General features: G+C 46.0%; 1 protein-coding gene across 3 annotated transcripts in view; it reads right to left on the bottom strand.

Annotated features, from left to right (window-relative positions):
* Positions 1 to 25,376, bottom strand: part of IGSF11 (immunoglobulin superfamily member 11) — a 121,789-nt gene that overhangs the window by 69,489 nt on the left and 26,924 nt on the right. For 2 of the 3 annotated variants that reach the window (XM_048926402.1, XM_048926354.1), the window contains exon 1: positions 18,310 to 18,389. The exons of the other annotated variant lie outside the window; for it this stretch is intronic. In XM_048926402.1, the coding sequence (XP_048782359.1) occupies positions 18,310 to 18,388 (79 nt within the window). In that variant the 5' untranslated portion in view covers position 18,389. Of the gene's footprint in view, positions 1 to 18,309; positions 18,390 to 25,376 lie in introns of those variants that run through there. 3 annotated transcript variants of the gene reach the window in all.

Genomic DNA, 25,376 nt, shown 5'->3' with positions numbered 1-25,376 from the left:
TTTTCAGGAACACATCTGGAAGCTTTAGCCAGCATCCTAAAAGACAGCTCAACTCCTCAAGGAGGAGGGGACCTTTCCTGACATGCCTCCGTATGCACATGAGCATCCAGCATTAGCCACCTAAGTGTGGTGAATTCAACTGACATGAGTCTCACTGTCTGGCCTTGCAAAAGGTTGGATTAGAGAAATTCTGCAGAATGCAGACCACAGCCAGCCATTTTGTCCTTAGCTTCCACTTCTCTGAATAAAAACAAAAGCAGGGAGGAAGACTGCTTATGCCCTGTCATGGTTTTGTGTTTTTTGGTTTTCAGTATTCCACATCATAACATCATGTAGTGCACTGGGAGTTAAAGTGTTAACGCTCCAATTCCAGGTACCTATCCCTGTACATCATGGAAGTCATGGGATCTGGCCTTTCCAGGTGGGGCAGTCTCTTACTGCCTTGCAATGGGTGCTGGAGGGTGCTTTCCTAGCTGTGCCAAGCTTTTCAGGTTTGACTCGGTCTCGGGAACTCTCTCACCTATTTTATTTGATTTATTAGTCTCAATTTCAATTAGGTTGTATTATATTGTGTTATCTTGCATTCTGATATCACAGTTAGTAAAATAAGTTTTCCTCCATAGATCATTGCTGCTGTTTGTTCTTTTTTTTCCTTCTTTAAGACCAGCTCCCATCTCCCTATCCCTTTTCCCTTTCCCTTCCCATTCTGTGGGGCTGGGGGGGCCCCCCTGTCATGTGCACAGATTGATCTAGTTAACTCCATGACGTGCCCAAAGAGAATCTGTCGATCGCTGCTAAAGAAAGCAGCTTCCCTGCTTCACTACGTGGCTCCTTTTCCTCAGATACAGATCAGAAGTGCTAGTAGCACATCATGCATGAGCTTGCCCACTGGATCTGGCCTGTCTTGCTGCTGAAGACTGGGTGACTTTCCTCCACTTAGGTAATAAACAGGTGCTGCAACCATCAGGTTGCTCCTGAGGAATTTAATGCTTATTCCTTTTGAACCCACACATCATCCCGTATTTCCAAAATCAGTTGAAGCCATTTTCTTTACACTAGCGTGCTCTCTCTTCTTCTTTCCATTTTTCATCCTGAAGTAGAGAACAGACTCTGACCATGCTGCCAGCAATGATGATGAACTGCTTGTACCATAGCAGTCAAGAGAAGTGCCACAATATGTTTTGCTAGATGGCCCCTGCACCAAAACTCCTCTCTGTTAATAGGGGCACCAGCAAGCTTCAAACGGGCAGTGAATGACCATCAGAACAGTGAGTGCTCTGCAATGAAATGACAGGAGAAACTTCAGGAATATAATGTGTCTGCAGGAAATGGATGAAAGATGCAATCTACTTTGCAGAGATTTAAAACCTAAGGATTTAAAGAAATCGCTGTTTGTTGTTACTAATATAACAATAAATTAACAAAATAATAATGTATTAACTATTATCTCCTTTTTAATGCCTGCTTATGATTTCCAGCTTTTGCTGCAGAGATTTAAAGGCAAACTGTTGAATCACCCAACCATCAGTACAGCTCAGGTATTCAGCCCAGATGCTGCCAGAAAAGCAGCAGTGCCAGATGCCACATCCCCTGGCACTGCTAAAATAGAGCTGAACATGTACTAAAAATAAAAGCAAAAATCACGTACTTTTGTTTGTTGCTGCTTCTTTCAACCTCCAGGACAGACAGACACTGAGGACATATTTAATCTACTGTTCTACTGACTTTATACTTATCGGGTGACTGCAGCTTTGATTAGTGGCATACTTTCAAGTCTCGTACGGGAGACAGAATTCCTGAGTTCCTTTGGGCATTTGCAGGGCGCTCAGTATTGTAGCATCCCACACCCTTCATAAACAAATTCTCTTAGTTTTCCTGCTCCTCTGGGATGAGATAATGGTCTGCTTGCCTGCCCAGTCCAAGACTCACCGTTCTCCTCCAAACCTCACAAGGTCCTGGGCAGCCTGCTCTGATCTTCAGAATCCCCTGCCCACCTCAGTGTTCCTCCTGCAGCTCTATGATAACTCTCATGAGACTTTACTCTCACCCCCTAATGAGCCCCAGTGTCCCTTACTATTGTAGTCAGGCAGGTAGTTTATCCTGTTTGCTGAGAATTAAACTGGGATTGGGAAAAGATAACTGAAAATACCAGGCATCCTTAAAGACAAGCAGAACAACCCACCTCCTTAATTGTATTATTATTATTATTCTTTTTAAATCAAAAAATGCTGTTATCCTGCTTGCAGATTAACCATGGTGCAGAAATGTGGCAGTGGTTTCCATCAGGATTACTGCAGATCTGGCTCCATGCAGCATGAAGGAAACTAAGGAGCTATGAGAGACCACTCAGATGCACCATGGCTGCAAGCTGAAGCAAGACAGCTCTGCCAAGCAGCAGCATGCAGAGCTAGCCTGGTTCTCCCGCACCTTCAGCTGCTCATCAGGAGCACTCAAGTGCGTAGCAGAGGGATGCTTGAGTGACCCGACGCAGTGCCAGCCAGGTGCCATACATCCTAGCATGAATCAGAATGACTAAAGCCTGCCAAAGCTCATCTCCTTCAAAGCTAATTAGGTGTATTTACGCTGGCATCCCTCGTTTGCCGTATCTGGGAGAGCTTATCCTGAGTCCTAAGCAAATACAAGGAAAGCAGCTGAGATCTTCTGCTGTGCTGCCCAGTATCTGTAGCTTCTGGGTGCTTCGTGAACTAGATGACACTGCACTACATGACCTCAAGGTGATAAGAAAATGCATTTTACCCTGGAAATACCAGAAGTAGTACTTCTCCACACAGCAGCCTTCTGAATTTCATCAGCTCCACCCTCCTGCCCCAAGGCAGGATTTCCTACAGCCCTGCCACCCTGCCAGCTTCTGGCTGAACCCATCTTTAGAAGCCTGCTTCCAAAGTGGAAACCCCACACCTTCCCCAGGCAGCCTCCTACAATGCCTGCCAATCCTTCCTCACAAGAGAGACCTCCAAGGAAGATGTAAATGCTGCGGGAGCTAAGGCTACACACAGCACCACAACCTGGAATTAAGGTTACAACTGTTTGGGTTTCTGCGGGAGAGCATGAGCACACAAGTAAAACAAGCTCTGGAAGCTTTGAGAAACCATGCACCATCCTCACATGGAGAGCAGCCCATAAGATAAAGAATTCCTTTGCAGAGTCTCTGAAGTTCTGCTGTTTTGTATATCTGCACTGATGCTGGTGTAGATACATCCACAGAGTACAAAACATCCTTCTACATAATGGCAAGGGAAAAACATTGCAGTTCTGCTTGGCTGGGCCCCGGGTCAGGGCAGTTTTGTTACAAACCTTTATTCTTGTTGTATATCTTGGGCCATGGCTGTGGCAGTAATAACAAAGCATCAGCATAATGTTTTTCCCTGACAGCATCCTTAGAAGCAAGCCCCCGTTATTCCCTTCCTAGAGGCGAGGAGAACAATGCTCAGGAACCAAGGCAGAGATGCTCACTCCACACTGCTATGTTCTGTAGGCAGTGCCTCCTGCTGTTCTTCCCTTCCTCTTGTTCAAACGGCCAGCCAAGGAATAAAACCCTGGAAACAGTTATGAAATTCAGTCCCAAGACAAAAAAAGCAGAAGAATAACTAGAAGATGAATGGAAAAAACAGCATTGTCGAGGTACTGTATTCCCCTACTTGAAATCCCCCTAGTAATATTTCCCTACTCAAGCTCTCAGTAGAGCAAAAGAAACCCAAAAATAACACAGCACACTGCCTTCCTGCTGCTTTAGCTGTGTCAAATACTGCAGGACAAAAAGGACAACAGCACCCAGGCGCAGCCAGCTGCTAACAGTTATTCCTTCGATCTCTCTGCAGTGATGATGGGACTCCCCCTGAGTCTCCTCTTCTCCAGGCTAAACATTCCCAGCTCTCTCAGCCTGTCCTCACAGGCTTCATCAATCCCTTTATCATCTTGAGAGCACTTCCTTTGTTTTTTTCCAGTATGTCCATGTCTCTCTTATACTGGGGACCTCCAGAAAAACAGCTGCAAAGTCCTCCTTGCAGAATTTCTGCCCCATCTACTTAGCAAACTGCATACAGGAGGAGACGAGGGCATACATTTTCTACCCTTATTCCTTGGTGCTTATTTACTCTGTGTGCTTGCATAGCCACAGTCTGCATTTGAAATAAGAGTCTGCTCATCCATTGAGAAGTGCCTCCCATACCCACAGAGGGGACGGCTTCAGCCACTGCCAGCCTATGTGCTCCCTTTGGAAAAAGCACAAGCAGGCAGGGCGGGGGGAGAATCATGAGCAGAAGCCGTGATCTGACTCTGTCAGCAGATGACTTCTATTTGCACTCGTTAGCACTGCCCTAGCGTGTGCTAACACCACCCCCTCGGGTAATTTAAAATTATTAAAAAAAAAAAAAAATAGAGGAGAAGAAGAAGAGGAGGAAAAAAAAGCCCGTATTTCTATATTTAGGTGGTTAGGATAATCAGGGTGGAAGAGCCCATCTGTTTGACGTTCACTCCAGCTGCTGTGGATGCGGAAATTTGTCTATTTTCTTTCATTTTGCCTGTTTTGACTTGTCCTAGCTGATTGTGACAGCCACATAAAGATCCTGATGCATGGCCATGGCCAGTTTGGTCTGAAACTGTGCACCTTCACCCTCACGGAGTCACTGCGGAATGAGTCCACACAACCAAGATCCTTCTCAGGGAAGTGTAAAACAGTTAGTAACAATAATTACTATTGCTACTATTTTATTGTTACTATTAACCCATGTTCATAACACTGAAGAGAGCAACACAGAGAGGCAGAAGACAAGGTAGGACACACCGTAGTCCTCCATTAAGGTCAGTTTTAAGAAAGCAGCCTCCCCTCTACACATCCTCCTTTTGGGAGATCTCCCCCCATGAAGCCAAGCTTCTGTGAGATGCCAACTCCCTGCCAAAGGCACTGGTCACTGGATGAACGGCCGTATTTCCTTTCCAACCTGCTTCTTTTGCCATTCTTATTTCAAGATTCTCCACAAGTGGGCCCAAGCTAAATTCAGAAGTGGCCTTTGATCTCACACCTTCCTCAGTTGACCAGACTTTGGTTCCCAAAGAACAAGTATCCAGCAGCTTCCATCAATCTCCTGATGCTCTTCCTCTCATAGATATGACTGCCTTTAAATGATACAGTGTCTCTGCCTCTGTACACCTAATGCAGTGCCAATAACTTGGCTCCTAAAGGCATCCACATACTGTTTAAGGACATGTGGCAGTCCACTGGGACCGTTTACTGTTTATCTTATTTGGTATACGTGATTGCTTTTTAATTTTATAACATGCATCACTGGGGTTATCAACAGTGCAATCATACGCAATGAATGTGCTAAAAGCCCTACGAGCATCAGAAAAGAAGGCCAGAACAAAACCCAGAATTGCACCTCTAGCTTTTCCTTGCAGTGCCTTCCCTAGATTTTGAGCCGAGGCCACACGACAGAACAACAAGCAGCAAAAAGCACAGATTAGTAAGTAGGAATGTGGATGGGGAAATAGGCCAGCCCAGAGGCTGCATAGCGCTCCCTGCAGCATGCACTGCTGGTGTTCCTCTTTTCTGCCCTCCAAATGCTCCCTTACCTTCCCAGCCCCAAAAAGATGAAGCTGTCCTGTTGATCTTCATATTTGCAAGAGCGGGATTTAAGTCATCACCTAATGGGCAGTAAGTACGTCCAGAGGTCTGAAAGCTTTCCTTTGGAAAGAATCCTTTTCTATATGTCCTGCAACACTCTTGCACACAAGGAGTTGATGGACACTAACGACCACTTTTTGCAAGATTGTCCTTGGGATATACAATGTTTGGGGTTTGGTACAAAGCATGGATTAGTTGCATTTCTGATTAAGCTCACTGTCTAAGCACAGGAAACAGCATCATGCTCCTTGAAGTCTGCTCCAAAGAGCTCGTTTTAGCTCTTGCAAGTCAGCAGGAACAGTCGCCCTTCCCTGCCCCAAAGTCACTGCCGACCTGTGCAGCCACCTCCCACACACTGCCCAGAGGTGGCTTGTTCTCTTCTCAGCTTCCCAGAGCACAGCCACCTGAGCCACTTTCCTCTCCATAGTGTCAGATATTTGCTGCCAGGAGGGAAAGACTGGGCCATGCTTGACCCTCTTTTAGACGTGAGAGACCTCACACAGGTCACCTGAAAGCACAGACAAGAGAGATGAGGTCTCACCAATGTGCAAATCCACAAAATGAATCATTTAAGCATACCTTTCACAAAACAACACCTGCGTTGCAGGGCTGAAGGGTACATCACAAATCTTCAGAAGCTGCTTTTCCACCACGTGCAGCCTTGGACAGATGCACAGAAAAATGCAAAGCCTTCCCGATTTCTATTCTTACCACAGCCTTTTAAAATGCTAATGTAACTCACAGGTATTCCTTGCAGACCTGGTGAAAGATCTCCTTTCTGTGAGGGCCACTTCTTAGGCATTATTTAACATTTGTCAATTTTTTTTTTTTTTTTTGAGAGAGAGAGATAATAATTGAATAAAGGCACATGGAAAAGATTGTAAAATATGAGACATCTTGAGAGATGAAGAAATAAAGAGGGAAGTAAGACTAACAGCTGGTTTTTTTTTAATCCTTCACGTTAATTCTCCCAGTGTTTACAGTGAAAGTACAGAGTAGCACATAAGGGAAACTTCAGGTGAACTGTCTTGTATTTGATGAGTTGAGGAATACTGCAAGTCTGTGCAATATTTATATTCTCACCTCCTCCCACCATCCAAAAATGCACTACCCCATAAATGCAGCTGAAGAAACAAAACGAAACAAAAATTCTCTCAAACAGTCACTTTCATGAAAGATAAATTTGCTTGGGTCTATATTTTTGGACCTTAATTCAGCGAGCCACTTAAATATATGCTGAAGTTCATCATTTACCATTCTACCACTTACGCATCTACTCAAAAATATGCCTGAAGTCAAGCATATGCACAGCACTCTGCTGACTGCGGACCCTATATCTTTCTGTTCATTTCTGCAACTATTCCAATCTGGTGACGTGAATGTACAAGCAAGTAGCACATTTTAAGCAATTTTAGCACAATGCTGGCAAAAGTGAAGTCTGAACCTGATTATCCACACCGATAATCTGACTAATCATTAAAAAGTAATAACTAATTCTTCATACCTCTCACAAAAAGCTTAATTCTAACCGTTACTTTCAAGATGTCAGGTTGTTGAAATACTACTTCATGAACTTTTGCTGTGGATCAGTGCCAAGTAAGGAAACCTGAAGCTGAAATACTGCTGTCCCCCAAAAGAAAAGAGGAAAAACCCTGCTCATAAGCATGTGGTGTGACAAATACCACCTGCAGAAGCTATTCAGTAAGTAATTTCAAATAAGCAAAATAGGAAGAAACCACAGGATGTTCACAAACAATTTGCAAACAGAAATGGAAGAGGAATTCATTAAATAAATTATTGGCTATAAATTATTCACCTCTCTCTAATCTAACTACCACTTAGACTATAAAATTCATGACATAAAAGATACAGGATACGTAACAAGGCATCATTAACTTATGCATCTCCCAGTGCTGCTCCATTTTGACTGTCCAGTTATATTATTGCATTAAGACAGCCTTTTGTCTGTAATGGAGTTTGAGTGTAATACGTTCTTGCTTTAAAAGCCTGGCTAAGGAAACCTGGTCTGATTTGAGATTGCGGTTTGATCTTGACCAAGGCTGAATAATTTCCCAAAGATGAGAGAAAGATCCAAGCTACCCTCAGAACAAGACCCAAACTAATAGAAAACTTGTACAGTTGGCTAAATTTATGAGATTTCCACAGTTTGGACCCATTTCACATAAGTTCACAGAGGAGAACAGATCACGGGGCTTCACAGGCTCTGCCTCAGCTTCCCTATCTGCCAAATGGAGGGATGAGATCCCTTTCATTTGGCATGGAGGAAGGAGCCACAAACCAGGAGGCATCATAGCATGCACTGAAAGACAGAGAAAGGCTTTCCAGAAAGAGGCATCAAATACAGCCTGCAATTATTTCTAGCCATAAAAAGAAACCCTCCCAGGAGGGTTTCTCACTTACAACCAAGGATAAAGACAGTTTTTTCATCTTGTTTTTGTCACGACTTGTTCTAAGTGACAGTCATACTCTGCTACTTGTTCGGTCTCTCAGCAGTTGTCTTATTTTTTCTTTAATACCATATTTGTTTACTTTTAATTAAGATGGTGATGATTGTCACTGAGTTTCTGTGTTTGCAGAAAACTGATGCAAACTGTGGTTATTTGGCTGTGGAGGAAGAGAGTGAAAAAGGGCTCCTACTGTTGTCAAAATAACCTCCTGATTGCCTCCAAAGCCAATGCTGTCACTGCTGTTGGCAGCACACTGCAGTTAAACATCATGCGTCGTTCATTCATGTTTACTCCTTCGAAATGCCAGCAAGGTTGGTCTTGCATTACTTCACAGTCATAGAATGGCTTGGGATGGAAAGGACCTTAAAGATCATCCAGGTCCAGCCCCCTGCTACGGCCATGGTTTCCACACACTAGATCAGGCTGCCCAGGGTCCCATCCAGCCTAGCCTTGAACACCTTGTGGGGCATCCACAGCTTCTCTAGGCAGCTTGTGCCAGTGCCTCACCACCCCGAGTTAAGAATTTCTTCATAATACCTGATCTAAATCTTCTTCATCATCCTGCACTGATTTGTAGAGTGCTCAGTCCCTGGCCCAGTGGATGTCAAGGGCATTTACCAAGTCCCCACACAGCACATTGGTATTTTTCATTTTAAGAGACCTTCAGCAAAAGGGCTCTGGCCTCCACTTTCATCAGATCACTCCTGAAGACTCCAGCTGCAGCTCCTGATCCATAGATCTTAAAAGCAAAATGTGCTTTGCCATGGCATTCACTACCTCAAGTACCAGCATACCTATGGCACTGCTGACATGAGAAATCACGGGGATGCTTCCCTTCCTGGCTTACTTTCAACATAAGTCCACGTCAGCTACACTTTCTGAAAGGAACCTGAGGGAACTGAGTGCTTAATTCCCACAGGTATTTCAGAAAATCCCAGCTGTAACAGGCAAAGCCTTATTTTTTTTTTTTTTCCATTTCCATAGTGAAATTACAGTAGAGAATGGATACAAAGGAAGGGCTGGAATTGGCCAGATAGAGACCAAGGTTCCCTTGAGCACTACCTTCAAAACGGCAGGAGACCAGTTCTGGCCACAGCAGCCTTGCACGATGGTGGGTGAGGTGCTTTCTGTCTCTGGGCCTCAGTTATCCCATTGAGGATCTGATGATCTAAACAGCATGGCTGCTGCTTAAATCAGTGAAGAGGAAGGTCATGCAAAACTGAGCAGTAAAAATGTGAGTGGGTGGAGAGCAATGCAGCCATGAAAGGTTCGGAAAAACATGCTGGCCTCCTTCTTTGTGTCTTCATCTCCTTCTACAAAGTAGTTATTCAAAGCAAAAATAATATACCAATCCTACAAAGGCAGCATTCATCAGACATGCATATATTTAGACCATTGTGCAAACAATTAGTGACTTTTGTCTGAGGCAGGAGAACGGTACCCAGGCTGTGGATGGGGAGATGGACGAAATCCCAAGTCAGTCTACAGCAAAGAAGAGGCCAGGAGCCTTGAGGACAGATTCAGCCTTGGTATAACACTAATGCTAGCAATGCCCAAGTAGGCCAAGCATAAAGGGCAAAGCTCTCACGAGTATAGTCCATAGGTGCTAGATGTGTATAGGACATGCTCTCATCTTCCTGCATGTCTGACATCTCCCTTCAACACTCCAAACAACAAACAGGTTGCAGCACAAGAAGGACAAGACAAAACATCCCTCGTTCATTTTATTTTGCAGCCCTTTCAGCCTCCCATACTGTTACAGAATCACAGAATCACAGGGTTGGAAGGGACCTCAAGGATCATGAATCTCCAACCCCCTTGCCACAGGCAGGGCCACCAACCTCCACATTTAATACTAGACCAGGATGCCCAGGGCCCCATCCAATTTGGTGGCTTTGAACACCTCCAGAGACAGGGCATCCACAACCTCTCTGGGCAGCCTGCTCCAGAATCTCACCACTCTCTCTGTAAAGAATTTCCCCTTGCACATCTGAGGTTGCCACATGTTCACTTGTCCCTGCACACTAACACTTGCTTACTAGTCTTTCCGTTAACACAAAGCACTGCACAGAGTGTGGAAGCAGCACCAGAAACTTGGTGGCAGATAGGAACAGAGCTCACATCTTCTGGTCCCCAGTGCTCACAGCCAAGCCAAGAAAAAAGGAGAAAAAAAAAAAGCAAAGAGAAGAGCTCCCCCTCCGCCAGTGCTTAGGTTCTCCCTCCCTTGCATAGCATCGCTGCTGCTGAATCACAGCCTCAGGAAATGAGAGAAAGAGGCCCAAAAGGCAGCCAGGAAACCCACCGTCCATTGGCTTTACTCCACGCCAGGCGAGCGGGCTCCTTCTGCTGCAGTGACTTGGCAAGCACACCTCGCTCTGACTCAGCACCTCACTGGCACCTCCTGGCAATTAGTCCCACAAACTGCTGACTGTTGCCCGGAGGGCTAACAGGAGAGTCAATGGGAGGCCAAAGCATACCCTTCTTACCTGTGGAGGCCCCTGACGTGGGGAAGGGGTGCTAGAGGGATGGGAACCAGGATGGGAAGGAGAATACCAACCAATTTGTACCCACTGTGTCAGTAAAGGGATGAAGAAAGCGTAGCAAAAATTAGTAAGCTAACACAGAGCACACAGAGCACTGCATAGGAAGGGATGCTGTTGATGAGTCCTGTGATAGGGCCTGGGGCACACCAGCTGTCCAAGGGGCAGGAGGAAGGGCTGCCCTTGACAAGGCAAGGACGCAGCAGTTTTGCAGGCAGACTGGGGCTATGCTGTCACCCTGCCAAGTAGCCAAGGTCCTCCCAAACTCTCTTGGCTCCCAGCTCTCAACATACGGCCAGAAAGCCAAGCAGGCACGCAGCCCAGCAGCTACACAACTAGTGAAGGCATTCAGACATCAAACTCCATCAGATAACAGTGCTCAAGCACACACTCAGCTATGTAAGCAGGCGGGCACTTTAGATTCCCTACAACACAATTCAACAAATACTTAATACAGGGCAGGAAATGTCAAAAATAACTACACTAACCAATAGTTAGAAAGTTCAACACATCTCAGTCTGCAGAATTCATCACAAAGTAATGTCACCGCTTGGAAACCCAGCATGGGCAAAAGGATGGAGGCATCAAGTTGTAAGGTAAGGCACAGATCCATCTGCATGGCCATAGCTGAAGAGGCAAAAGGGTTACTTAATGAACAAATCACACCACAGCAATCTGAATTCACTGATCAGGAAGCTGATATCTACTGGACAGTGTGGAGGGAATGCAAAGAAATAATAAAGTCAAAGAAAAACACCCCAAAAATGCGACATCAGAACACATGCAGGAACTAGCCAAATGTTACAGCAGGCTACAGTTTTGCAATATCTTATGGTTGGGATTCTTAAATGGTTTGATGGTTGGACATGCTGATCTTAGCAGCCTTTCCAACCTTAATGATCCTAGAATTGTGAAGATAGCTAGGATAAGGAACTGCCAATCTCAAGACACTTAGAGGCTAAAGACCCTAAAAAGCACACAACAGGAGACAAAAACACTCTGCACACAGGAACTTGCACCCCTCAAACCACTGATATTGTCAGAAGAAAAGGAGAGGACTAAGTGATTAACTCTCCATCCATCCAAAGCTGCTGCCCCACAGCCTGGTGCCAGGCTCTCCCCCTGTCCCTGCCCTGGCCCTGATTACAAGGGATTACCCCCAGGTCTCCTCCGGGCTGCAGGATGGGTTTAATCTATTCCTTAATATCTGGAAGAGAGACGGCGAGTTGGCTGAGATGAAAGAAGATTGGGAGAGACTTCCAAGGGATCTGACAAAGATAGGCAAGTGGGCAGCATGATGCAAGATGAAATTCAGCATTATCCAGCTGACAGTAATACAAACTTGGGAGAATAATCTGAACTGCTCGTCTTCCAAGGGGCTCTAATTCAACTGTAATCACTTGAGCAGAATATCTTTGGTATCACTATGAACAGCTCAGTGAAAACATCTGTTCAGCAAACAGCGGTGGTCAAAAAGCAAGTTGGCTGTAGGATGTCAAAGGGGATGGGAAGAAAAGTGTGATGGAAGCATTAAAATGCTGGGATCTCTGCTGTTATCTGTGGGTGGCACACCTGGAAACACAGAGGAGATCGAAAGGTTTCCTCATTCACCAGTACATAACACCTACTGATCAAACACAGTTAAAACCGAAGCAATTTAACAGAGGTGAAACTCACGTTTCTATCCTTGTTTTGTTGTGTTTTTTCTTTCTTTTTTATACATAATAGCAAGAATTTGCTCAATACAACTGAAGAGCAGGGAGTGTGGCCAGGTATAAGGAAAAAAATAAAATTTTCCTTTCCTTTTTCTTTTTTTTTTTCATTTCCCCTATTTATCCCAAGCACAGCCCTCAGTTAACCACCAGGAATGATTAGCACACGTTATCAGTAAAGCTAATAGCTTAGCAAAAATCACAGAGGCCTGAGCATTTATAAGGCAATTGGGAGTAGCCACAGATATGTGAGGTAGAATGAAAAAGGGAAAAGAAAAATAAAAAAGAAAAAAAGGAAAAGAAGAGAAAAGAAAAACTCACAACAGCATTACACCCTCAAGCTCCCAGGCATTAGCCAACTTCTAATTAACAAGGATTAGGAAGTAATCTCCCCAGTGGGCATGCAGAGACTGCATCCCAACCCACTTACTGCTGGCAAAGGATGCCAGCAGATGCTGGGCAGGGGAAGAGCTGGATCCCCATTGCCCACCCACAGCCTGGGCCTGACAGGGGGCTGAGCTCTGGGTTATCCCAGCTCCAGGCAAGGAGGCAGGTCTGGGGACCCACAGAGGGGGAACAGGAATGGAGATGAGTGTTTTATTCCCATCTGGCACCAGCTGCTCACTGCAGGGGTTCTGCATCCCCTTGGAAGCATCTAGTGCTGGCCATGGCTCTGCAGACCGGTGGTGTGACCTGACCCAGAGCTGCTGTGAGCTGCCTGCAGAAATGCACACAGACTGGAAATGTTCGCCCTCTGAAATTACATTCCTGCCTTCAGCATTTTGAAGAAGACTGAAGCCAGGATGAAACCCAATGGAGTTCATACATCGGCTTTCTCCTGCTGATGCTTGTGAAATGTAATCTGGTTCACGTTTCTGTAGCCGGGCTGACTTGTGGGGATACGAGAAAAGAAAAAAAAAGCATGAGATTTTATCCCTAAACAAGTCATTAGATCTTTCCATTGCAGAAATTTGTCTTGCATGTAACTCCACACAGATATGCAGAGGCACAAGTGCTGCTGTGCTGCCAGGAGGAGAGCTCTGTGCATGCACAATAGGAGGCTGAGTGTGATCTGCTGGCCTTGATCAGCAAGGGGGCTGCATTTCCTAAATACAATATTATCTCATACTCACACTGTGATTTTTTGGTGCAAATAGTGTCCTGCAGTGTGCTGGATAAGGGAAGAACATAGGCAATGCCATGTACTTGCAGGTGGCTTTTGCATGTGAGTGCCAAAGAGTTTAACCTTTGGGTTAAAAATGGGCAGGGACTGTGCACAGATACCACCAATAGCTGCAAGCACTGTAGTTTAGAAATGTGCTGAAGAAATAAAAAATAGGAACAACTTTAGTTTTTACTGCAGATACTTCCACTAAACCAAACCTTAGTGCACTGACAATGCTCTGTAAAATCAAAACTGTGTTTCAAAAAAGAACTAGGAAGAATAGCCAGAAATATGTAAGCATCCACCTCAAGGTTTTTTGGGATGAGAAAGTTTGACTTTTCACATCAAAATATCTTCAGTTTTGTTGTTGTTGTTTTTAGTATTATCACAATACAACTCCACAGAGAAGCACAATGCTGGCTGACCCAAAATGGGATTTCTCTCATACATTTCCTTTCAGAAATTTCAAAGCATTTAATTTCTCTTTCTATCCAATATGAAGCCTAACCCCTCAATCCTGATGAAGCAGATCATTTGTCCTTAGCCCAGCTCAAGCAGCAAAAGCAAAAAAGTGAAGGTGGAAGCCGGAATGGACACAAGTGACCTCCAAAAGCAAAGAGATGACAGCAAATATGTGGAAAAATAGATTGCTGTACATAATTAATAAAAGCGTTTTCTCCCTCTGATACTTAAGATGTGAAACATTTGTGAGAGAAAAGTGGGGTGGTATGTGATCAGCAGCCCGGTAACTGTGACTCTTCTAAAGGAGAGCAGGGCAGATGTCCTACATGACAGCAAGCAAACAACTTCCATCTCTGCACATTTCAGCCTTTCCAAGCCATAAATCAAACCGACTGCACTAACAAAATATGTTCAGAGTCTCTCAATTAGTTGATGCTTATAAATGACTGTGCAAACACAAGGTAGTATTAACAAGGGAACAGTCTTTGTTACACTACTGTCTGTTAAACAACCAGGAGCTGAATTTCTCTCTGAACATTCACAAAGGGAAAGCAGCATTAATGCTCGACAAGGAGAAAACTACAAAGAACAGATTTTCAGAGCATGCACTTCCCCTTGAAATAAACTGTGTTAAAAGCACTTTACTTAAAAAGCACAATGATAGTAGCATCCTGCTAAATGTAGGTGACTCACCACAGTGTAGTAGTGAGCATCCCCGAAGAGTGCCATTACAGTATGGCTTATCCTGCTGCATGAATATAAGCATTCTCCTGTGGTTACTGTTTGGATCGAGGCACTAAGGACTACCAGCATTCCTTTAACCTTCAGTGGGTCATGAAGCCTCTCTGAGCCTTGCTTTGTCCTTCTGCGCTGCTGGTAGCGTAACACAAATTCATCTGCCCCACAGAGGCAGGAAAGAAGATTTCTAAGTTTCTTAATGAGTTGTTTATACCATACTTTCCATCCCATATTACCAGTGAGCAGCTAAATATAGTTATTCTTGAGACTCTTCAAGATCCCTCAGAGATTAAATCTTACAGAAGAAAATTGGACTTCAGGCAATACTGAAGAAAGAGAGGTTGAAAAAAACCAACATTACAAGCAACAAAAAATACCACCTAATAGTTTCCAAAATAAGGGTAGGATGCCTGCATTAGAGATGCAAGAGGTAGTTAATGCATCTGTGCCTGCCGCTGGGGACCAAGGTCAGGTCGTAAGCAAAATGATTTATCTACATGTCACAAAACCACACAGCTTGACACCAATGGCAATCTGTTCCAAAAATGCATCAGCATGAAAAAGGAAGGCACAGCCACAGTCCTCTCTTGCTGGGGCTGAGGACCTGGTTTAGGGCTGGGAAGAATATATGGGCTAACAAAATGGTGCTGCAAAGCCAGAACTTCAATGCACGGCTTCAGCTGGGATAAACCCAGTGTGCAGGAAGGGGACTTTACATAGGGACCAGAAAGACCTGCCTGTGTGAGAAGTTGCAGAGCAGCTGTTGCACTGCTGCGTTGCTACCAAGCTCACACACTCACTCCCCATACTTGCCAGATCCAGCTGCAACAGGCCGTAACATGCTGACATCCCGCCTGTTGCAATATTGTGTCACAGGACCCAAACACCATGCACAACAGAAATAAAAAGTTGTTTCTGCATCTTAGCTGTACCTGACGTGTGACTTCTAACACATCAGAAAATGTGCAGTAGGCTATTTCTGGTGATGAAAGAGGACTGACGTGTAGTAGCAGGGTTGGTTTTAAAGCCCCAGAGTTCCCTCCTATCTTTCCATAAACTTCCCTGAGGAGCCTGAAAAGTGTTATTTTCACAAAAGTTACTATGTTTGTAATGCTTTAGAGTGAAAACAAATACACTGCCCCCTCCCCAGGAGCCTTAAAATGAATTTAATAAGCCAAATGAAAGCAGTCATCTGCTCCAGTTAAAAAGAATCATTGCTGTTTTACAAATCACAAAACAGTGTAAGCACATGGGGCTATAACATTTGATTGACATCTCACTGCAAAGTCTGACCGTGTGAGAATGACAAAACCAACTCTGAGGACCTTCTCTCACAGCCACTCTCCACTTGTTGGCCTTAAGTATTTCATGCGATGATACACTCTTACAGTTCCTGATACTTTAACTTCTAAGCTTTACCCCTGTAATTTGGGTAGCGGTTTGCACATGGATCCTAACCTATTCTTCTTCCTCTATCCTCGAAACCAACACAGAGCCTCAAAAAAGGAAAACCGATCTTCCTAACCAGTCTGCAGCTCAGAGCAAAAATACACACACTCATCTCCTACAAATGTTATTCAGAAGAATCTCTGCCAATTTTATTCGAGCCCGCACAGTCTATGTCTGTTGCTTATGCCTATCAGGATTTTATTTTCAAATTCAAGACCAAAAATACGACCATACTTCTGTTGTGTAACACAGAAGTGACGGCGTATCACAGTTATTTTCATCTACCACCATCTTCTGCAGACTTCTCCTTAGAGAGAAATTAAAAACAATCTTGAGACACAGGTGGTTCACTCAAGTCATTTTCAAGTCTTAAAAGTTAGTGCAAGAAAAAGCATTACGTTGGTATAAATAACTATTTTATGAAAGGTATGTTTCTGTGCTTAGTTGTTTCTACTGCCATTGTCCTCACGTGCCCCCTGCCAAAAAGAGAAAATCAAATATTTAGTCAATCTCTTTTTTTCTTTTTTCTTTTTTTTTTTTTTTTTTTCTGAAGAGATAATCAAACACCCCTGCAGTTTCAACCTTGGGTCTGGCTACTGCTGGATGCTCCTGCAGAGGTAGAACATCAACAGCAACACTTTATCACTTATATGCTTGCCATTGCAGAGGCATGGTAACTCTTTAGTTCAATCTTTGCCACGTCTGCAGATGGAAAAAAAATTAAAATGTAGTATTGAGGATCTGCAAGTGAACGTGTGCTTTCCAACCCAGAAAAGTACCAAACAGGAAAGAAAGCAGATGAAGTTTGAAAGAAACGTGATTGTTTGGTTTAATTAAAGGCTAATAAACTCTTTTTTTTCTTCATAATTCATCTCTTTGAAGTCAGCAGGTGAAGTTTCCAGTTAACACATGCAACTTCTAACTGGCTTCGGAGAGTGGGACTCGGCGTGCTTTCAGGGCTGAGGCACTTGTGAGAAGCCCACCTTGCTGACCACCAGGCTGGCTTCTCGCTGTGCCTGGCCAGAGGGGCACAGCCTGACTGATGCTCCCTGCAGGGCTGTCAGGGCCAGACACAGCAGCCCTAGCAGGCAGCTCCATCTCATTGCAGGCTGCCAGAAGTTTTGCCCAGCCTTTGCTGAGATGCCCCCAGTGCTCTCACAAGAGAGCCCATCATTCCTGCCTGTCCTCTCGCTCTCTTGGGGCCCCTTGCAGCAGGTTGTCGGCTGTTCCAGCTGCAGAGGCACCCAGCCAGCCTGGCCAAGCTGTGCTCTGCTCACTGCCAAGCTGACTTCCACAAAGTAACTGATTGGATCTGAGTAGACCCAAGAAAATGAGACCTACTTGTAGATCTCCAGAAGACATAGCTGTGTAGGCCTACTCTGAAGTTTGGCACTACTTGAAAGAAGGCATCAACAGATGAGCCTGAAGGCTTCACACTTCGCAGGTTCTGCTGTTGCCCTTACCGCAGTGCCTCTGGGTGCTCTCAGCAATGTACCTAGCTATGTGACGGACATCACTCACACGCCATTTGTCCCCTCTCCTCACTCAGGACCTGAACACATCTCACTGTGCAAGGTCTGAGTTAGATGGGGAGGGCTGGATCTTCCCATATCCCTACAGCTGGGCACTCGAAGCTGAGGAAGCAGATGCCGGTTAAGCACCAAGCCCTGGGCACTCAGTTAGCCAGGCAGCTCGGTGGTATCTCCATGCAAAGTTCACTGCTGCCTTGGGGCCTGAGGGATGGATCAGAGTTTGGCACCCAGGTGAGCTTGCCACCGGCTTAGGCCCTGCCAGCCGAGAGCTTGTGAAGCCCAGACAGTTTACAGCAAGTTTCACAGCACCGTAAAAAAAAAATAAAATAAAATAAAAAAAAATCCACTAGTACTAAATGACGGTAGTAAAAGCGATGGTGCAGGAGAGACAGCGCGAGGTGCGGAGCAGCCAGCCCGCAGAGCGCTCTCCGCCGCCGCATTCCCGAGCATCACCGGCGGGACCGCCACCAAAACTTCCCCACCGGCCCCCGAGACCCCGCGTCCCCGGGTGGGGGCGGCGACGCTCCCTTCCCCGTTCCCCGCGCTCCCCGCGAGTTGCCGCCGCTCCCCGCCGGGCTCCCCGCCGCTCCCGCACTCACCTCGCAGGGCCAGGAGCGCGGCCAGGGCGGCCGGCACCCAGCGCCCGCCGCCGCCTCCGGGGCGCCGCCGCAGCGTCATGCCGGGCCGGCCGAGGGGAGCAGCGGGCCGCGGGCTCCCGCCTCCGGGCACGGCGGGCGTCGAGCCCTGCCTTCCCCTGCCGCCGCAGGTGCAGCCGCCGCCGCCGCCGTCCCGGGACCGCCCGCTCGCGGCCGGGCTCCGCCGTGCCCCAGCCCCGGCCGCCCGGGGACAGCGCCAGGCGCCGCGGCCGGCCCGAGAGCGCAGCCTGGCGGCCCCGAGCCGCCCCCGCAGCCGGGGCTGCGGCTCTCACCCCCCGCACCGCGCCGAGCCGCGCCGCGCCGTCAGGCATCCCGCCGCCCCCCGGCTCTGCCTCCGGCTTGCCCCGCCCGGCCGGAGGCTGCTGCGGGGCCCCGCGGCCATCTGGCCCGTGCTCGGTGGCGGCCCGGAGGCTTCTCCGGGTCAGCGATGCAGCGCGGGGCTTCTCTCCAGGAGCTGCTGCGGGGATGGGGAGAGGCAGAGCATCGCGAACGCTTCGGGATGGGCTGTGCGGGACCGGGCGCTGCTGCGGCGGCCGGTGTAAGTGCTGCTGGTTTATTGTTTAAAGGTATGGGGCAACTCGACACCAGCCTGCAAGAGTCTAGAGGACACGAGCGTTCAAAAACCCCTAAAAATGAACCATGGTATTTCCAAAAGGAATGAGGCAGTTGTAGTTGGGGCCCAGTAACACTGCATAACACAAGAACCACCAAGAAGTTGTGTCATGAGTGGTCACGAGCTTAAGTAATTGCAGTCCTTGAGGCCGCATGGAAAACCAGACAATCAAAACCCGGTATGCATGGCACCATCTGGAGGAAAGGATGAAGGCAGAGAGTTTGCCTTGCCCATGCCCAGCTCCCTGCCCAAGTCTCACCAGGTTCATTTCGAACCAAGAAAAAAAGCAAGAAAACCCACAAACAATTCAGCACAGGACACAACTGCTTCGTTCCACTACCCAAGGTTTCCTTCCTGCAGCTTCTTCACATCTTCCCAGCTAAAGTTGCTGACAACAACCTTGTGACTAGCTGACCCTCCTACTCAGGTTTCTGTCTTCCCAGTTGCTCCAAAAGCCACACTGACCTTTTATATGGCCACTTTGTGACCAAGAAGGGGGGAGCTGCGCATGGGAATGAAGAAGACAAGCAAAAGCACCTGGGAGCAGCAGATCAGAAATGACTTCAAGTAACAGGGAAAAGAGAAGTTGGCGGTTGCAGAAGAAAGGACTGGGAAACTAGCTGCCTTCTAACTGGAATAGATTGTGTTCTGCCTTCATATAGCCCTCTGTATTTTTAAGGCAGAAAAAAAAAAAAGAGTAGAGGAATACACTGTTCTTATTGGCCATTCTTATTGTTCTTATTGGCAACAGGAGACCCCCTATCCTTGTGGGTGACACGTGGAGTGCCTGTAGGAAAGCAGGGCCGTGGCTGTACTTGTAGCTACAGTGAGATTCTATGAAGGTTTCTTGTCCAAACATAATCTCCTTCCCCAAAGTCTGCACTGTGTGCACAAGAAAAGTGCACATGGTGCATTGAGCCACTCTCCTTACTGCATCAGATAACATCAAGGAATGAAGCGATGCAAGGATGAACCAAGCAAAAAGAAGAAAAGCAGCATATTCTCCCTCACAGTGCCACACTGCTTTCCTGATCTGCCAAGACTTGGGAGCTCTCTTGATCTAATGGAAATAAGCGGTTTTTTTTAGCATTTGCCAAATGACATCCCAGCTCGCCTTGGACTGTTCCTGTACCCCGCTGTGCATCAGCTGGCAGGTAAACAGTGAAGAGCAGTTTGCCCTGTACACTGTACAGTGGCTGAATTAATGTGCTTCCTAAAGAGCTCAGTGAATTAAGAGCCTGGTGGTCACAGAAAGCATTTCTACCCAGAGTGGACCCAAATGACTCCCTTCTGACTCAATGTGGTAGAAACAAGAAGTATTTTAATCACCTTCAGGATCTGGTCACTGCAACAGATACTAAGTCATACCTGCATAACACAGTGACACAGCAAGTGACTTTAGCTGCTTCTTGCAGCAACTGAAAGAACAATCTGCTGCAGAAGGATGGAGCAGCCCCAGGGAATAGCAGTCTTCAGATGCACCAGCCAGTCCTCTCACCCTGGCCCCCTCTCCACCTTGCAGCCACTTCCAAAAATAGCTTGCAGATAGTACAGAAAGGACATGGGTGATGCAAAATTGTTCCTGGAACTCTGAATTTCTACTTGAGCTGCCCTTGAGCCTTCTCTAAAGTATTAGACTTATGCCAAACATTTATTTAGCTAGTGCAGCATACTCAGCTGGTTGGATGCTAGAGCTATGAGTAGATGTTTTTGCTGTTCCATCGGTCTGTTTTCCCATCAGTGAGTGTAGGCCTCCTCCTTGGCACTGATGGAATAGAGGAGGTGGATAGAAGAGGTATGGTTGCAATATCCCAAGCACCAGATGCTGGACCGGATGATCTTGAAGGTCTTTTCCAAGCTTGGTGATTCTGTGAATCTGTGACTCTGTGATCAGTGACCACTGGAAGGTTCAGCTGTGTTGCATCACTCCCAAGCCCATAGGATCCTTACAGTGGATGGCCAAATGCTTGCCAGGGCTTCACATGCTAGGCTGGGCAAGGACATGGAGAGACAAATGAAACCACTCCCTTTTCTTTTGAAAGAATTATGATAAGTAATGCAATTCTCATGTCTTGGGGAAAAACGCTCTGAAACAAATTTGAAAATAAGGCTTTTTTCCAAGAAGGTCCTTCTATTTTATCTTTTTTTTCCTCCTAACATGGCTCTAAAAGAATCCAATGGGGATGAAGTTGGGTTCAAGAGCACTGTTAGGTGCCAACTCTTACATCACTTTTGCTGTCTCCCAGCTTGTTATTGGATTATCTATTGTCAGATAGGAATTTATTGAAGGTGACATTGCTTATAAATTGATCAAAATCAGCTTCAGTGAAGTGTCCTTCCAAGACATAAAGAGATGGATAAAATTTACTCCGTTGATCATTAATAACTTCAGAGACTGTGGAATTGGTTATCTCCTTTTGACAGAGGAAATGGAGTTTGCAGATTGACCTGTTTTAATCCTACCTGAAAAGAAATATGACAGACCTTCACAGACACACCCAATTAACCGCCTCCATACTTTTTCAATAAAAAACAGAAAGCAGTTAAAACAAAAACTTAGCCCTACAAAATCTACAACATGCTCTCCTCCCTTCTTGCTTCCCTCCCAGAGACCCTGTATGTCTACAGAACCAAAGCATGTCATTCAACGTAACATTTTAAGGTTCTTCATCTCCCTCTCGCCCCGTTCCCTCAAACCAAGTCCACAAAGACATGTTTGGAATAAATTTCTCCCCAAGACTTCAGCTAGATCTTTTCCTTGGACGTGCAGCTCTTGCTGTGGTTAATGACTGCCCATTGCCTCTTGTCAGACACGCTGCAACCCCTGTTAGCAAATGGTGGATTCTGCATCCTCATAAAAGCATTTCATAATGCTGCCATTTACATAATAACTTTCTAAATTGTACATCGACAGACTTCCCCAAATCATTACAGTAGGTGAATTAAATCTTCCACTAAACACCAGCAAATGGTGGTAATGACAAGTCTTCTAAGCAGCATACCCCATAAAGCTCAGAAAATGAAAATCAATCACTCTTCCATTTTTTTTCCCAGAACTGCTGAAAGAATTTATTACACACAGCTGTGACAGAAAATAAATAGATGGCAAAACTGAGAAGAAATACATTGAAGTTTAGGACTCATGTGGACATATTCTTGCAGTTGTGATACAAAGTGGATCTTAGACAGAGAGTCTTGTTGAGTAGCAGCGTTGCCGCAGCTGTGATGGTCTGAAGATATGTGAGGCTCAATAACTTCTGTAGAGAAGCAATAACTTTTACTAGAAGAGCTGATGTAGCTGGAAAACAGCAGTATGCTTCTGGGCACACTGACCTGAAGAAGGGCTTCTATGCTTGAAAACTCATCTTTACTGTGCTTTTTTTTTTTTTTCCTTATTGCATCCACTGGTCTAATAAAATATACTGCGGCTTCCTACAGTTCTTAACTGCTTGATGTTCATTGGCAAATAGTAGCTATACAAAACATCTTTTCAGTCCCTTACTTGCTTTTCCTTGTATGGGGACTAAAAATGAATAGAGCACCCTGGGAAAAAAAAAGAGGCTGAACTGTCTGTGCCAGTGAATTTACGGCCCGCTGTTCTTCATCCTGGGTTTGCTCATGGTGGCTTTATCGGTAACATACTGGATTAGAAATTACTTTTACAAGTTATCTAGAGAAGCCAGAGGTACCTGAGGAAATGTGGAAAACCCAAAGGCATACAGCACTGTCTGCCAAGCCCACAGAGTGCTGCAGGTATCCCTGTGGCACCCTCACTGCTGCTCCTGGTTCAGGAGGGTTGCTTGGCTCCGGAGTATGATCTTGTCTGTACCACTCTGCAGCTGAGCTACAGCATAGCTGTTGTTGTACCAAGGCACCAGACAACTCAGCCATTTAGTATCCACGGTGCAATGTATTCATACGTAAATAGGTGGCCCATGCAGCAATGAGGGGTTATGCACTATTGGTTGAAAGGTTGATTTAGGCTGTTCCCCTGGTGGAAGGGGTTTTCCACATACAAAATATGATGCCGCTTATCCCTGTCATATCAAAATCAGTTAATTCTGGGGAGAATGCACCTTATTGCTTCCATGTGACAAATGCTAAAGATCTTACGGGTCTGCCTTGATCCCCCAACAAAGGGGGGATCACATCCCAAGGGTAACCCCTCCAAAAACCAGGGAACAACATGGGAACAAACCAAACCTTCTCTTTTAGAAGCAACATAAAAATAAAGCAATGTGAGATGAAACTATAAGCTTTCATTTCTACACAACTTGCCGGTTAACACCTCTAGCTGCCCATGCTCAGCTTTGGATTCATGAAACCTCTCCTCTCAGTGGTATTTGCTGTGGTGGGAGGAAGCTGTTCTGAGCCCATGCCAGCTGACTTTCCTTTCACCTGTTCTGGAAGGAGTCTGAACCACCCTGTAAATCACTGCTGACAGGAATGCAAATTTCCAGGCTATTATTGACAACATCGCCTGCCGTTGCTTAGCGGTAACCACAGGCTGTGTGGTATTTGTCCTGAGGAGTTAAAGAGTCTTGGATGCGGGCAAATTTAGCTCTGCTCAGCATCCTGCTTTGGCACAGTGTTCCATGGCTCCCCGCGCAGTTCAGGGTGTGCACAATTCCCATTAGCCTACATCAGAAAGGGTTTGTTTCAGGGAAAGAGAGGCAGAGCAGAATCATCCTCTCTTAGAGACCTTATCATGTTCACAGCATACCGAGGCCATAGGTGGCTCCATTAATGCCAGAGTTTAGGGCAAACCCTGGAGCCAGAGTCTCCAAAGAGCCTGAACTGAGGGCTGCTTTCAGAAAGCTTTTGGCTCCAGTTCTAACATGAGGCAGGTCTGCCTTTCCCAATCTCCCACCGCAGCCTCACAAAGGCAGAAATTGAATTACGAAATAAAGGCCAGTTCGGGGACTGTGATTCTAGAGCCCATTACAGTAAGCAACCATAGGACAGAGCACCGCTTTCCCCTATTGTACTAGGGCTTGGTTAGTAAGGCTTGTGAGCACCCTTCTCATGCTCAGATAGAGAGCCCAGACATTGAGTCCCAAGCAAAGAGAATGTTAATTGCGAGAAGGTTTTCTTGCTGAATCTACTCTCAATCAATTTTTGCTCCCCCTTATGTACATAGTGAGGCATTTTCTTCTCCCTCCACGCCACAGAACCATCTTTATAGCTGGCAACTTCAGCACCAACACTGCAACTTGTCAGGCTCATAGACTGCAGTGTCCTCTCAGCCTGAAGCAGGGTTTCTGCAGGTCAGTGCAGTAATGCAGCCATAGTCCCACTATTATGCCTGCAACTGGGAAAGCAGGACTTGGGTCTCCAGAGCGGAGCTGTCAGCCCAGCACCTCATTTAGCGGTGCTTAAAAAATGTATGCTTAAAAAGCAAAGTTTGGTTGGCTAAGTGCAAAGGGAAATCTCTTAATTAGCACTCAAATCAAAAGGAGGGGGGAAATGAAGGAAAAGCGTAAAGTGATTTAACATTTTCAAGTGAATTTCCTGGACCTTTCCCCCCTCCCTCCGTCTCCTTTTTTCGCTGAAACTACCGAGACGACAGCCCCATTGGGCCAGCTGGACCGAGGAGTGCTGTCTGTAAGGCAAGCCACGGGGACTGCCAGTTCATTTCACCCAGACTGAGCTGATTTATACCAATGCCCGGTCAAGGATTAAACCCTCCATCAAATTTTAACAGCCTCTTGTCCCTTTAACAGTCCGATTTTGAGCAGGAACCCTTCTTGGACCCTGCATGTCTCTATGGTAACACAACAAGATTGTTTTGTTCTATCTCACCGCATTGTGTGAATACTGAAAAGCGCAGTTAAGATATTTTGGAGAGTCCAGATCAGCCAGTTCTGAAGCCTTGCAAGAAAAATGATTATGCAAATGAAACTCCTAAAGGTGAATGGAAATGAATGCTTTCGACAACAATACGGGTACAGTATGAGAAATGAGAGCAGTGGTCTCAGCGAGGTGCCTCGCTCAGCAGTACAAAACCTACCACACGGCTTGCCTGTCTGCTTATCTCAGCAAAATGGTCTGGGACGGAACGGATCACAGTGGCAAAAGAATTTCTCAGTTTTGGGGCCGTGGCTGCAACACGGCGAAGATTGAGCGTATCCATAGACTGAGCACAGAACGCAGCAGGCTGGTCTTGGGGATCTTAACTGGGTCCCTCTCACATTAGGAAAAGGGAAATAAAGATGGAAAAGGACAAACATAGCACACAGAGCCCTGAGTTCAGTAACAGAATCAGTAATTTAAATGTTTGCTTGCCTCCATCTTCAGAGGAAAGCTGCATCTCACATACTTCCCTAAGTGCCATCTGACTTGCAGCTGGTGGCTGTCTCTGGTTCCTCTCACTTGCTGGTTTACCCAAAAAGCATCA

Source organism: Lagopus muta, chromosome 1 (genome assembly GCF_023343835.1).
Source record: "Lagopus muta isolate bLagMut1 chromosome 1, bLagMut1 primary, whole genome shotgun sequence".
Classification (NCBI taxonomy): Eukaryota; Metazoa; Chordata; class Aves; order Galliformes; family Phasianidae; genus Lagopus; species Lagopus muta.
This window is presented reverse-complemented; position numbering and strand designations above follow the sequence as displayed.